This window comes from Scophthalmus maximus, chromosome 5, assembly GCF_022379125.1.
Source record: "Scophthalmus maximus strain ysfricsl-2021 chromosome 5, ASM2237912v1, whole genome shotgun sequence".
Classification (NCBI taxonomy): domain Eukaryota; kingdom Metazoa; phylum Chordata; class Actinopteri; order Pleuronectiformes; family Scophthalmidae; genus Scophthalmus; species Scophthalmus maximus.
This window is the reverse complement of record NC_061519.1, coordinates 8,023,475-8,038,227: the sequence shown is the minus strand read 5'-3', so window position 1 is coordinate 8,038,227 and position 14,753 is coordinate 8,023,475. Positions and strand designations below refer to the sequence as shown.

Below are 14,753 nucleotides of genomic sequence, written 5' to 3'. Positions count from 1 at the left end.
TCTGGTTTATATTCGGTTAAGTATATTCTTTTCATTTGTATCCACAAAAATGTGACCAAACTGCAAGAAATAGTGCAAAGTAAATTTCAATACCATCGTTTTATGATCTTTTTACAAAAAATATGTACTCCTCAGTGTCCATGATGCTTGGACGATGGTTATTCTTAAGTCTCAGACTACTGTAACATTACATTAGTTTTCTCCAATATGAAAATAAACCAGTCACCAGTCCCTGCTCTGAGGACCCTCACATTATCATGTACTACAGATGTGGACATGCAGAATGCATATCGAGAGAAAAGAAAACATCTAAATCCTGTCTGAAACTAACCAAACTAGTCTGTCCATGAAATTCCTGGTCGAGGAAAACACTGGTGCATGTGCATTACCTGTTTGAGTTTGTTGTTTAGGTCCTCAGCTCTTTTACGTTGGTTTTCACTGGTCACCTTCAGAGAAGTGAGCTGACTCTCCAGTGCGATCGCCTGGTGAAGAGCAAAGTTATTTGGAAGGCATCAGCATTGAGGATTGGGAAATATGATTCTTTGCCAAGTGTTCTGTGAAAGCACTCGTTACTCGCAAATGGTTCAGTTTGGGCTGAATGATGTTTAAAACTTTCACTTTGTGGAAAATCTGAGTTATAAGTTTAAAAGTGATGTAGAAATGAACTGGTCACATGATCCACCTCAAATCATGACAGTCCCATTAAATGCAATGCTAATAATTAGTCCGTGCAGACCCTCTGTGGTTTATGTACGTAGTGACTAAGGATGGTTAGCTGACTGACTCTCTTATAGCAAATATAGAGACTGCATCTATGAGAACAACAGAAAAGTGAATGGGAGATATTATCTCTATCTATGAGATGTGCATGTTGGTCCATCGGTCTGCACTACAAAAACGACAAAAGTAGTCAGGACCATTTCTGTGATTGGCAGCAACATACGGTCAGAATTACATTCACAGCTGACTAACTTAATCACGTCATGTTGGAATGTTTAAGCTTCTATTGAGCTTCATTCTGACATGATAGGTAGAAAGCATTAGCCTGTGGTATTCAAGCCCAGACTGAGATAATAACCATATATATTCTTCCACAGTCACTGGTAATATAAGAGACTGAAGCCAGTGGGGACACCGCTGGAATATTGTCGTATGAATTCTTACTTTGGATGCGTGTGCCGTTTTTGCTTTACCTGTTCCTTGCTGTTCTTCAGACTACCCTGGAGCTCGACTATCTCTTTGCCTTTGTCTCTGTTGGTGTTGAGCAGTTCATCAGTTTTGGTCTTCAGTTCACTGGTTAACCACTCGATCTTCTTCTCAAGTAACTCTGTCTCCTGCTCCATGCGCTTCTCGCGGTGCTGCAACACACATCACTGGTTAGACTTTTTAAACAATAAGGTTGTTTTTTTTCAGCTCAAGGAGACTACCGTGTGAACTTCAACACAGAACTGTCGTGGTTTCCATGAAATCTTGTATGTACCTGTACAGAAGCTTCAGATGATTGTGTATTGTCCAGTTTCAACTGCAGCTCCATCTTGATCTTGTTTGTCTCTGTCAGCTTCTCATTCAGACGGTTCACATCCACTGCAAGCAAACACATACACGCACACGCACACGCACACACACACACACAGACACAGACACACACACACTTTAACCAAAGAATAACACATTTGTGTTCCTGGATATATATCAGGCAGATTAAACATACAATGCTTCCACATTTGTGACCGGACTGCGTTTTTGTTTGTTTGTGTGCATGTACCAGATATCTTACCAGTAAGATTCTCCACCTCCTGCGTTCTCTTCTCCAGCAATCTTGCCAGCTCTCTCTTCTCTGCCTCAATCTCATACTTGGCCTTTGTTTGCTGTAGCCAAACAAACGCGCACACACACGCACACACACACACACACACACACACACACACACACACACACACACACACACACACACACACACACACACACACACACACACACACACACACACACACACACACACACACACACACACACACACACACACACACACACACACACACACACACACAAACAGTTTATACAGTTTCTTTCAAAATAATGAATAAACATAAATAGTATAAATATTTGCTCACAACTTCTTCACTAAACAGAAAAAATGGGACAATTTAAATTACAAAAATTCAATGCCCTTAATCCAATCCATTGACTGATATCATTTAATGACGTTTCTTCACATCCAAAACAACCTGTCTCACAATTTTACACAACATTTAGTGCAATGTACTATTAAATGACTCAGAATTACTTAAAAATGATTTACCTTATGAAAGCATTTACTCAAATTTATTTTCTGAGTTTAGTTATTTTTGAATCAGTGAGAAGGACAGCGCAAACTGATTATATCAACAGAAAAATAATCAACTTTGAAATGTTGTAATCCAAAAGCAAAATCACAACCCAAACAACTAACAATACAACAGAGCATTATTGACACTTTCTGGTGAGGTGTAGGTGTATGTTTACCTCTTGTGGTGTTTTCTCTTGAAAGGTCTCTCCCTCTATTCCTTTCAGCGTATTCAGCTCTTCATCTGTACGACAGAATTGAATTGAATTGAAATACGTATTTGGAACATTAAAATATATATATAAGTAATCAAAACAAAAATAGAATAAAATATCCCTACTGTGTACATCACAGCCTTTCACAATATAATAAACATCATCTGTGTGAAAAGTAGTAGTAGTGTGTGTGTGTGTGTGTGCGAGCAATGTATCCATACCAATTCATGGTCATAGTAGGTATACTGCCCTTGCACACTGCAAAGTATTTCTGTGCTTGCCGGGATTTAATCTGGAAATCATACATCTCTTCAGAGCCCACTTAGTGAATAACTGTAATTCGGGATTATTTGTCGATGGTATAATTATCTTGCTGCATGGACAGATAACGTCACTTGTATTAAATAATCTACTCCTCAAATCCAGTGTTCACTTCTTCTATTGAGCTTTTCCTTTCTTGCGGTGCACCGTGTTAGACAGCCAACTATCATGCATATGTCCTCTAAAAGCAAAGTGAGAAATCGCTGCATCTCTTGGGATAACACTGAAGGCCATTACTGAATAATGCTGGCAATTTTTGTAAACACAGCGTAAATATTTCACTAGAAGAATCTAAAATTCACTAAAAAGACATTTTTCTAAAAGGCAAGTGTGATAATTATTACATAATTCTAATGTTCATTTAGCTGACGCTTTTGTCCAAAGCGACTTACAGTAAGTGCATTTAACCATGAAGATATTTCTCCAAAAGTGCAAGAATCATGAGAGTACATGAACATTTATCAAACAGGCAGAAACAGCTTAAAATGCTCCATTTGAGAAAAGTCAACATTTCTCTTTCTGAAAGACCTAGCACATACAACATGAAACTAAACGACACTGTCATCTTACTTTAATTTGAAGCTCTTTCCGTCCATATTGCTAAGAACGTTTGATGTTCATAAATTGTGTGTGTGTGTGTGTGTGTGTGTGAGTGTGTGAGTGTGAAAACTCACTGAGTTTCTTGTTTTCCTCCTTCAGGGTCTGCAAGTCTCTGGTGGCAGACAGGATCTGTTCCTGGCTCTCCACCAGTCTCTTCTCGATGTCAAAGTACTGCTGCTCTGTAGGTGCAGAGCACATTCAACAGTATTACATGATACAGAAACGTAGCATTGCACCGTTTTTACTCCTTTCTATATAAAGACTGCTGTTTGAAACAGCGGCAGACTTTCTGTACCACAGCTACGCAGTTTTGTAAACTGGCATCACGGTGTGCAGCTGAACACTTTTATCCTACATGTGTCCCTGGCAAATATTTAAAGATGTCATATGCTACCGATAATAATTTGAATGGTTGGTTATGTTTCTTCTCGGGCAATGAGGGTGACAATTCCCAGGCGAGGTGTGATGGAATTTATAATGTAGCATGGATTCAATTGAAACTACATTATTTCAATCCAAGCTTCTTCACTGTCACCTCATTCGAGCTGCATGTAAGTGTTGAGGAAACCTTATGCCTAATTGTGTTGGTTGGTATCAGGTATTAAAACACGCGACGTATAATAATAATTGAGGGATGGGGCAAGAAGTCAACACACAATTCAGTAATTCCTTGTCCAACATGTGAATCGTAGGAGCTGTCGGCAAAGTTAGCACAACATAACGGTGGCATCAAGGCTAAAGCTGGCGGGCTCCTGTAAACAATGGGAGACACACACACACAACACTGACATATGTATATATATATATATGTATATGTATAAACACCGACGTTTGATATAACGCTCAGTCGTAGCTAATGATGATAAGCAAAGTGATTCTGACTCCTGGCTACCCACCGCTGTCCGCCTTGAGCCGCTCGTGCTGGGTCCTGAGCGCCTCGTTAGCACTCTTCAGCTCCGTCACAAACTTCTCCAGTTTGTTCTGGGCAGCCTTCGGAAGTTTGCCTAACTCCGCCCGCTCCAGCACCTGCAGCAGGACGGCCGCCATCTCCGCCTCTCCTGCCCGAAAACAATAGTGCGGAGAAAGAACCCAGAACCGCTGTGAACTAACGTGCTAACGTATCTACTCCTTGAACCCGGTTCGAATGCGCAAGCGACACTCCGCTCACACGCGAAAGCAGCAGGATATCCGCTTCGAACTTTCAAAATAAAGCGACAACCGACAGTTCAATTATACCCATGCTTGCAACAGCCAACATTCCCGGTGTACCATATGGTGTAACGGGGTTTTTACAGTAGAAGTACGTAGTAGTAGGCAACGTGAAAAGCATAGTATATTGTAGGTAGAATACGATTAATGGATTCAAACTGAACTGAAAATTGTTTTCCTGAAAACAAAATTTGATGTGTCTTTGTTTGTGGGACAGGAAGGTTCACCACAGACTGAACTAAAGTTTTATTTGTTTATAACGTGACAAAGCTACGGCGCTGTTATTTTCAGCGTAATAAATTAGTTGCTTTTTAAAGTTTACGTGAATTTAGCGAAGAAGTACAACAAGTCTGAAATAACCTTTAGTGGTAGTTTCTACTCGACGTTTTATTTTGAAGAGAAATGAACGATGTGCCGTTTGTTGTATGTTCTGACTCGGTTTGCCCTGCGTCTGCCACTACGACAGAGATACGCGACGGAAATACGTCACTGCGCAAAGCATTGTGGTAAATTGTGTTTTTCCTCTCTGCTGACGAACCCCTGCCCGCTGTCAAAGTTTAAAAGAAGCCCCTGCCTCCAGGCTCACATTTTATCCACTGTCTTGCTCCCTGCAGGTATTTCCTCTCTGTACCCGAAAAGCGTCTCCAGTGTCGCGCAGTAGGAACTCTGTTTAATATCAACTCCGACCATTTAATGGTAGCTAAGGGTAGTGAACTGATGCCTGCTAGCTAGAGGAGCAGACTACCCTTAACCAAGCAGACGTTAACGTTAAAGTTTTACGATTAACTTATTGTTAATGCTTTCCTATCTAGTCAGAAAGTGTGGGGGGTTTTGTAGACAGCACTAATGATTAAGGCCTTTGTAAACTGTTCTTGAGCTGTGTTCTGTTTCACTGCAGACACAGCGACAAGTAAAGACACTGACACTCTCTCCTCAGACAGAATGGGTCGTGGCTATATAGTAGAAGATGCTGTGGAGCGATATCTGTGTGAACTGTGTGAACCATTGGCAGGTCCAATCACAGGGCTGCTTATTGGACAGGTAAGCGTACAGCTGTGTAAGCATTAGACCGCATGCAACAGCTTGGTATCAGTGAAACAACAGTTACATCTTGGCCATAATAGAACTGGGAAGTAGACACTGTAGTCACTGTTCAGAGTTTAGACAGGCCATTATAATAATACATTTATTTATTAATTTATAACATACATAATATATATGTTAGCTGCACTGCAGAATTGTTTCTCATAACATGGCATGATATAATGTGGGAAATGACTGTCTGTGTGTGTGTGAGACAGCAACTGATAATTAACTGAACATTTCAGAGCTCAGCCCAAAGGGATTTTGTTGTCATGGCGACTCGCACCCCCCAAAGGGAGGAGTCTGCTGCAGCGACTGGAAATGCCCCGGACAAGGAGTGGGTTACTGAGCACGCCAGACAGGTGGGCAAAGAGGACACTGTTCTAACCTTATGCACATCCACGTGGTCTTGAGCGTGTAGGTGTGTATTAAAGTGTGCATCCAGAATTTGGAAGGTATTTTAGAACGCACTGGGACATCTTTTGGTGATGCAGAAAGCTCATACAGTTAATTTGATGTTAATAAATATAAACAATGATTACATAATAGAATCATATTTGTGGAGCTTTGTGTATTTTACAAGAAAAGTTAAATATGGTTGCCTGAAAAGGGTAAGGTGTTTTTGCCAGTAACTGTACTTTGGCTCATTGTGTGTTACAGCGTTCATTTGCTGCTGGTTTCAACTTGTTCTTTTTTCCAGGTGTCCAGGATGCTGCCCGGAGGCCTGTCTGTATTGGGAGTCTTCATCATCACTGAGACCGATGGCAAGGACGCACTCACCACACTCCGACAGGTGAGATTCATATAAACACACTTGTGGTTTGCTTGTGTGCGACAAATAACTGCTGTTTCCCCCTTCTGTCGGTGGAAGAATTTTCCCACAGCGTGCAGCCATATTTTAATTTTTGTAATATTTTGTAATATTTTTTATTTTTCTTATTCTCAGAATGAAAATTAAAGTTATACATTGACATTAAAATACCTTGCTTCACATGCCAAAACAGACATCAACATTTATAACTCATGTTCATTCTGATTTAGCTTGTGGATAGTTAGTCTGTTGGTTTTAGAGATTCTGATTTGATTTGCTAATGGACCGACAGTGTCCCCTCTTCTCTACCTTCCCCTATCTCACTCTGCTCACCTCAGTTTGGCTGAAATTGCTAGAATCCTGTACCACAGTTATTCCCAATGCGAAGTGTAACTACTACTAATGTAATGTAATGTGTAATTGTTGCCAGTCCCTCATTTCAGCACGTGAATGTACGACAACCAGGAAGGATTCACAGACTCCCCCCAATTTTATTCAAATTCCCAAATCAAGTATCTTGAACAGAAACTATTGTTGAAGTTATGAAGTTAAGAATTATGATGCGTTAGCCAGTCAGAGTAAGTTTCAAGTATATAGTAGATATTGATAGCATACTAAAATGAGCTAAAACCCCTAAAATATATATTTTTTTAAACCAACCTAGAAAATAAAAAAGATTACAGCATCAGTTAATTAAATAAATTATGGTCAGTTATGTAACAGTACAAAATCACTGGTATATTGCTTATAAGCTGCAGTGTCAATTTTTGTGCACTTAAGCGCAGGAAATGATTAAAATCAGCCAACAGACACAAAACAAAAACAATTGTTATGACTACTTTGTGAGACCATTAACTTTATCTATCTGAAACGTGTGTGTGTGTGTGTGTGTGTGTGTGTGTGTGTGTGTGTGTGTGTGTGTGTGTGTGTGTGTGTGTGTGTGTGTGTGTGTGTGTGTGTGTGTGTGTGTGTGTGTGTGTGTGTGTGTGTGTGTGTGTGTGCGCGCGCGCGCTGTTTCTGTGCTTAGCTGGTTTTTGCAGTGGAAAACCTGATCTCCTCAGAGCACCTGTGGAACCCTGCAGATGATAACATCACAGACTGTGTTACCCTGCACGTCAACCCTAAAACAAGAAAGTATCCTTTAGCACGGTCTTCTCACTGGATCATGTAGCTAGCAGATACTGTGCGTGGATGTTCTTTAACCCCACATGTCAGAACCATCTGCAGAACCTTTGACATCAAAGATACCAAGGTCAGATTTCATCTTTTTTTTCTCACTAAGCGGCAACTTCCATTTGCAGGCAGCAGGGCCTATTGTCTCCATAAAGTTACTCAAGCCCAGTTTCTTTGTCTGTAATGTCTAAACCACACAGCACCACCACAGAACTGAGGAGTATTGACACTCATATCCCAAAAAGGAAAAGGAAAGTTGAAATGTTTTTAGTTAATAAATAGTAAACCTTTAGAGAAACACTCCAAAGATCCATGCTTTCTCACCAGCTTGGTTTTAGTTCTCCTGAGGCTAAATCAGTTGACTGGGCGTGATGATGATCAGGGATTAAAGTTTCAAGCATGTCACTCATACTCATTGCGATTTAACTTTAGACATAATGTTTAGATTTAGGCAAGATGATCTCAGTGTTGTGTTGTTGTCAACTATGTCATTGTCATTGGCTGTTCCAGAGCATGGCCAAGCCTGCAGACTGGAAGTACCAGTCAGGTGTGTGTTCCTCCTGGTCCATGGTTTCATGTTGTCTAAATGTGGACATGCTGGTACCACTACCAAGCAACACAACCAGTACAGAAAACATGGATGCGTGTCTTAAGGTAAAGCGCACGCACACACACACACACACAAAAATCCTTTTTTTTTAAAGGAATTTTAGTGGAACTGTACTCAGATCTGTCTTTGTTTCAGGAGGGACTGAAGGTGTGGGCACACCAGATTATGAGTGGAGTTTGTCTGTTTGATGGAAGAAAGCTACCAGAGGACACAGAGCTCACAGCAGGACAGGTTTGTATAAATATAACCAGCGCTGAGAAAACAAGTTTGCATGCCAATCATGTATTAATCGAAGGAAGGCAGGACCCCGTTTTTGGAGTCTTGCTCAAGGGGACTTAGGCAGTAATTTAAGGATAAAAAAGTAATTCTCAAAAGGTGTAAAGAATTGTTAATATTGCAACACACTGCTTTGAGCAATGAGCTATGTGCTAATGTATATTTCTGTTGGATCAAATGCAGTAATTCTACTACTTGCAATGCGATTGTTGTCTTGTCTTTAACTGTTGAATAATCGATTCTGTGAAAAACTACAGGAATATCATTCTAACTCTACTGACTCTGATTTTTCTCTACAGAAGAGGAATATGAGACAGACATACACAACTCAGCTGCTCATCACACCGGTAAGAGGGCACGAGATGCTGCCTCCATACTGTCACACTCTTTATTCACACAGGCCCTAATCAGCACCTCACAGAAAGGATTTTGTTGGTCATGTCACAAGAGAGAATCATTTTGTTGTGTACCACTTTTCAAAAGTTGAATAGTTGTGGAAATTCCTAATTAATTAATTTGACCTTTAAAATGTAATGATGTATATCAAAGAGGATCATGACTTCCTGTGTGTGTGTGTGTTTAAGGATGAACGGAGGCTAACAGATGTGATCCAGCGGTGTGGGGGCAGTGTGTCAGTCAGAGGAACAATCCACAGTAGAGCTTACCTGCACAGCAACAAGCCAAAGGCCAAGCTGGCTGAGAAGGTAAAGTGTCAATATATCAGACAGTGTCAAATGCAGATGAAAGAAGACTCCCAACATTTTTATCATGAAATCTTCACTTTGGACAGCTGCTGAAGAGAGATGTGGTTTCTACGGTGGCCACAAGGGTTCAAATGCTCCTGGAGGAGCTGCTGACATCAGAGGAGGAGAGAAAGAGCAGCAGGGACACGCAAAAGACCGGTACAGACACACACACAGACACACACACCCACACCAAGTGGGTTTCACCCCAGCTCATGAGGGGGAAGGGAAGCAACATTAAACCAGATGATTTTAGTAAAAATAACTTATTTAAGGATATCAAAAATTGGTGCAAACAAACAAATGAGGTAGACTAAAAAGGGGGAAACGGGGATATTGGGTGTTGTTCGAATTAAAGATACAAATATTACCAAAAGAGGACTCTGGGAATACAGAGTTTCAATCAACCCCATGTGGACAAAACACTTTATTTCAGTTGTAGCAGTCAAGTAGCAGGCGTTTTCCCTTGTGAGTCAATGAAGGGAAGTGGAGAAGAAATGTGTAATGAGACTGATGAAGACACTGTCTACGAATGGTAGAAACCAAGGAAAGGCCATCCATGCTTTTGTTTAATGCCATTATATAGTTACAATTGCCTATGTAATTAAACAAACTAAAAATGAAAACAAAACCTTACTGACTATGCTATCTTAATCAAAAACAAACAAAAGTACCATATTCTTTCTGAGTCTAATACAAATATTTCTCTATGTGAATGCAATCAGTTTGTTTTTTTGTAATATTTATACCTGGCCCAAGTCACAAAAATCATTAACAATCATAAATCTATGGTGACATGCAAGTGGCGCACTGGCTAGCTGAGATAGACAGCTTAGAATCAGCAACTTCACAGGTCACAGTGCGGCCAACTCTGGCTTTCAGAACGGGGAGCAGAAACAAATACATCTTACTCCTGTCCACATTCAAATGAAAGGAGTTAGCATCTCTTGACTGTCTGCACCTGAAGTTACCTCACCTAATGACAAACCCTCACCCAGAACTAACTGATGCTCCTGAGTCTTGGAACCATGAAAATGTTGGGAAACAAATGAAAATTGAATGTTCCATCTTTTTTCTAATTGCCAACTGTTACACCGTAATATTCAGTAAGAAATAACTCTCATCATCTCATCAACATTAACCTTAATATCTACCAAATGTTTAACCGCTGCACGTCTCAATGCGTCTCTTTCAGAGCAATTCTGCCTTCCTCGTCGAGTCTTTTGTCCCATAGAAGCAACTGGGCCGGTGTGTGTGTGTGACTACCAGTTCAGTGACGAGGGCCTGTGTGAGGTGATTGACAGGCTGAAGGAGATGCTGGACATTGATGCAGCCGAGGAAGACTTGGATACCAGGCAGGAGATGACGGCTGAACTGAGAGAGAGCAACATTAAAGCAGGTTGCAAAATTGTGTGTGTGTGTGTGTGTGTGTGTGTGTGTGTGTGTGTGTGTGTGTGTGTGTGTGTGTGTGTGTGTGTGTGTGTGTGTGTGTGTGTGTGTGTGTGTGTGTGTGTGTGTGTGTGTGTGTGTGTGTGTGTGTGTGTGTGTGTGTGTGTGTGTGTGTTGTGCGTGCCCAGTTTTTCTACATAATTATTTTAATAGCAAAGGAAATACTCATCCCATGAGCCATTGCAAATGCATTTCCAACGACTTCAAACTGGCAGTTAAGTGCACTTCTTGTGAATTTAACCTTCTTCAACATCACTGTAGTGTTTATATTGTTGATGGGATTCTTGAAATACAGTGGTTCCCAAATGCAGAGGCGCCAAAGCTAAACGGGGGGGTAGCGAAGCACTTCTTGATTGGAGGGTGTAAGAATTTTATATGGAAATATTGATAACTCAGCATTTAATTATCATGCTCTGGCCAATTATCATCTGTCCTAATCCACACACTCTCCTTGACATGAGCAAAGAGAATCAATCGGTCTTGAGAGCTTCATGTTATTGCGGTTCAGCGCAGAACAAACAATTTGAGTTCCGGTTTCCTTGTCCTGCACCGATTATTATGTTATATCTGATTGTTTCATGGTGGTTATGTTGTGAAGCAGAATCAAACACAGGCACATCTCTGCTTAAGATAGGATTTTTGTGTTTGCAATGCAGGATCAGTAGTCTCTTCCTCAGTTTTTCTTCTTTGAGCCGTTCTTTTGAAAGGTTCATGTATCAGTTTTTTTTTGGAAAATGTTCATCATGTTTTAACAATACCGTGATAATACTGATAACTGTGATAATTTGTGTCACTATAACCGTGAACATCCGCAGTATTCACGGAGTTAAGCGAGCAGTCCAAGCCGGCTAAATGACCTAGTCCTGTATCACAGAATTGTGCAAAATTAAAGCTGAGTCTGTCATTTGCAGTGAGAAATTGGCGAATGAAAGTTTGAAACCCTGCAAACTGAAGCAACACCAGAAACTAAACCCACGAAACAGTCATCAAATTGTTCCATGCTACTACTGTTTTTTTTTTTTAAACGAATGCAGTGAATATAAGAAACTAAGATATTCCTAATGAAGTAGGTCACTACTTTCCTCCTTTTTCAGTTAACAGGGTTACGGGGGGGGGGGGGGGCGTTCCTCGATGTATACTATAGTGAAAATATGGGTCCCCAAAGAAAAAGGTTGGGAACCACTGCTCTATTGCTTAGCTGTTGTTTCAGAACCATGGACAGTACAGTTTGTTAGTGATGGTACTTAAACAGAGTGGAGGAGGTCGATAGACTGACAGACAGAACATGCCCCTAGTTCGGTTTCTTACAACTCTATCAAAAATAACACATCTCACCAGCCTGTGTACCTGTGAGGCGGGGTGCTCATGAGAGCATGCAGCATGTATTTTCAGTAGGGGTCGACCTATATGGCTTTTTCAGGGCCGATACAGATTTAGAATAATACAAACTCAGACACATATACTAATCACCCCCCAAAAGCCTTCAGACAGGAACATATCCATCTGGCAGCAGTGCAGTTAAGTTAAAGATCATTACCTAAGCAATGCCTTCTTGTATTGACCTTTATTAAATCCAAAGTGAAGGTGAAACTATAAAAATGTGATATCTCCGCGACTGAACAGTTTGTTGTTTGTAAAAACGGTAAAGAAAAGTTCTGTTCCATTGCTCTCACCATCACTTGTCTTCTGCAGACCATGTCACTACAAAACAGACTTCTTCTTATGACTTTTAAAAATAAAAGAGAAGTGTTCACTGTCCAGTTGCATGTAAAGGTTGGTTGTAAAGAGAAGTCTGAGTTTTTCAGCCAGTTAGTAATTGTGATATTACTCTATTGTTGGTATTTAAATTGTGTGTTGTGTGTTTCCAGAGGCCACTGTGGAAACCACTGAAGTGCTGGAACCCAAAAGAAACAACTACAGTGGTAAAACACTTTGTACAGTGGACACAGCTTCACATACTGGACTCACTTAAAAGATCGTCAGTAGCTAAATGTTGTTACTGTAAACTGTGGATGGATGATAGGAAAAACTATTTTGAATTAGTTTTTTTCTTAAATCACCTTAATAGACCTTGCATTGGTTCTCAATAAAGGTGACATATTATGCAAAAATCACTTTTCAGTGTCTGTGCACATAAATGTGTGTATCTGTGATTCCTGCCATCCCACAAATTGTGAAAAAGACAACCCTGTAGTTTTTTTGTGGGCTGGCTAAATCCTACGGACTGGCTCTGAACAACTGGTTCAGATTTGTCTCCCAATGTGATGTCACAGTCCATTTACCATTTACCATAATAATGCTGATGTCCCTGAATATGAGCATAATATTTCACCTTTAATGTAAGTATTTGTTCCCAATCTGGGAAAAAAGAGCAGAACAAATCCATCCCATGTTATAAAGCTAGTCACACTTTTGAATTTGTTACAAACAGGGGCAGGTTTAGAATATGAAGAATAACTGTAACTCCGAGTCCATTAATGAACATGTTATGTGACAACGGGCCTCTGGACACAGACATGTAAAAGACCCCACCTTTCTACAGAGGACCAGGAAACTCATGGCCCTATTCTCATGTCACAACATCCAATGCAAGCAGCTCCCAGCATGTTGTTATTTTCCTTGTAATTCGCTTTGAAGGCAGCAGGACTGATACTGTCTGTTAAATTTCAGTTAGAGTTATTACAGTGATATTACTGGCTCCGAGTGTATTTATCATTTTCAACATGACATGTAAACAGTCACTTTATACAAATGCTCTGGTCCAGAGGCTCAGGGTGTGCACCCAAGGGTCCATCAGTGATCAGTAATCCATTATTTATACCAACAAGACATGTACCTATCATGTTCTCAAAATTACAGTAATTTTTTTGTGTGTGTGTTGTACAATCACTATCCTGATTTTTCTCCTTTGTTTTCTAGGTTTTGCCATTGCCACTGCTGCTGCCGTACTTGCCGCTGCTGCCTCAATGCTCTATCTCAATGATGTTTGACACGTATAAACGCACACCAAAATAAAGGGTAATTGTTTTGGACAAGTGTCTGTTGGTTGAATCAGAAAAGAAGCAAGAAATACCAGTAACAGTAGCTGCTGTAGATACGACATCAAACATGCACAATACAACTGAGGGATGTAAACGCAATGAGTAAGCTGCTGCTGCTGCTTCTGCATGTGGAGGGTTAGGTTGAAGGAGGGTCACAGCTTCTCTGTGTAAAAAAATAGCAGATGAATGTCAATTCTTTATAACAAACTCAATTTAATAATCATGTTCTACATCATATCATTAGCCATAAAATAGGTTGCCTGCCACAATGCAGGAACTGCATTTTTCATCTTTTTTTTTGCCGCAAGTTTAGGTAACTGCACGTTGTGTTCCTGATCTTAATTATTAATCAGGAGCTGCAGGCGAACCTTTGCAGCGTTAAGCAAACAGTGTTGCATAATAATCAGTACATTGAGGGGTTGTGTTAGTGGATGGTAGTTTGTTCACTGGGAATGGATTTTGGTAACGATCCCCTTATAATCTTGTTTTTTGCTGGACTTCTCCCCTTGCTGTAGTGATGGGCCACTGTACTTCTTGAACATGTGACATTATAGTTGGGGGCGGGGTTACAACAACCCTAACCTAAGAGGTGACACTGACTTGATGCAGGCTGTTGGGACAAGCAAGACGGGCAGCGTTTCACACATTAACCGGGGGGTGGTTCCTTGCTGTAATCTGAAAATGTGACTGATGGAATAAAGTGCATTATCATCAAGTCTGATTAAGCATTTAGTGGCCTCATATTTATGTGTTGTCATATATGAGCATTCTCATCTTATGAGAAGCAGTAGTTACTGCTTCTCATAAGACTGCTCCTAAGAAGAGCACAAAAAGAAGAGGAAGAAAAGAGATTAGTAAAAATCCAAATTTATGAAATTAAGTTATGTATCATCAGC

General features: G+C 40.4%; 2 protein-coding genes across 5 annotated transcripts in view; one reads left to right on the top strand and one right to left on the bottom strand.

Moving 5' to 3' along the window:
* The window catches only part of tpra (translocated promoter region a, nuclear basket protein), a 30,656-nt gene extending 26,031 nt beyond the window's left edge, over nt 1-4,625 (bottom strand). For all 3 annotated transcript variants that reach the window (XM_035634582.2, XM_035634584.2, XM_035634589.2), the window contains exons 1-7: nt 4,359-4,625; nt 3,537-3,641; nt 2,506-2,570; nt 1,778-1,868; nt 1,481-1,584; nt 1,194-1,358; nt 390-482 (exon numbers count right to left, since the gene is read on the bottom strand). In XM_035634582.2, the coding sequence (XP_035490475.2) occupies nt 390-482; nt 1,194-1,358; nt 1,481-1,584; nt 1,778-1,868; nt 2,506-2,570; nt 3,537-3,641; nt 4,359-4,509 (774 nt within the window). In that variant the 5' untranslated portion in view covers nt 4,510-4,625. The remainder of the gene's footprint in view (nt 1-389; nt 483-1,193; nt 1,359-1,480; nt 1,585-1,777; nt 1,869-2,505; nt 2,571-3,536; nt 3,642-4,358) is intronic.
* Nucleotides 4,626-5,127: 502 nt separating this feature from the next.
* Nucleotides 5,128-13,848, top strand: odr4 (odr-4 GPCR localization factor homolog). 2 transcript variants are annotated; one of them, XM_035634777.2, is made up of 14 exons: nt 5,128-5,285; nt 5,609-5,712; nt 6,000-6,116; nt 6,455-6,547; nt 7,593-7,699; nt 7,781-7,817; nt 8,249-8,392; nt 8,484-8,579; nt 8,924-8,971; nt 9,209-9,328; nt 9,415-9,526; nt 10,563-10,766; nt 12,685-12,738; nt 13,736-13,848. In XM_035634777.2, exons 2-14 carry the CDS (start codon nt 5,614-5,616, stop codon nt 13,804-13,806), a joined length of 1,302 nt encoding a protein of 433 aa, XP_035490670.1. In that variant the 5' UTR covers nt 5,128-5,285; nt 5,609-5,613; the 3' UTR covers nt 13,807-13,848. The 2 variants fall into 2 exon arrangements, with proteins under 2 accessions (XP_035490670.1, XP_035490671.1); XM_035634778.2 differs by having other exon boundaries at nt 5,140-5,285; nt 5,613-5,712.
* The last annotated feature ends 905 nt before the right edge of the window (nt 13,849-14,753 follow it).

Excerpts from the sequence above, each read along its gene's own strand:
- odr4 (XM_035634777.2), top strand. The coding sequence starts at position 5,614 with ATGGGTCGTGGCTATATAGTAGAAGATGCTGTGGAGCGATATCTGTGT. Across the intron at positions 8,580-8,923 it reads CAGAGCTCACAGCAGGACAG|AAGAGGAATATGAGACAGAC; the intron begins GTTTGTATAAAT and ends TTTTCTCTACAG. Across the intron at positions 10,767-12,684 it reads AGAGAGCAACATTAAAGCAG|AGGCCACTGTGGAAACCACT; the intron begins GTTGCAAAATTG and ends GTGTGTTTCCAG.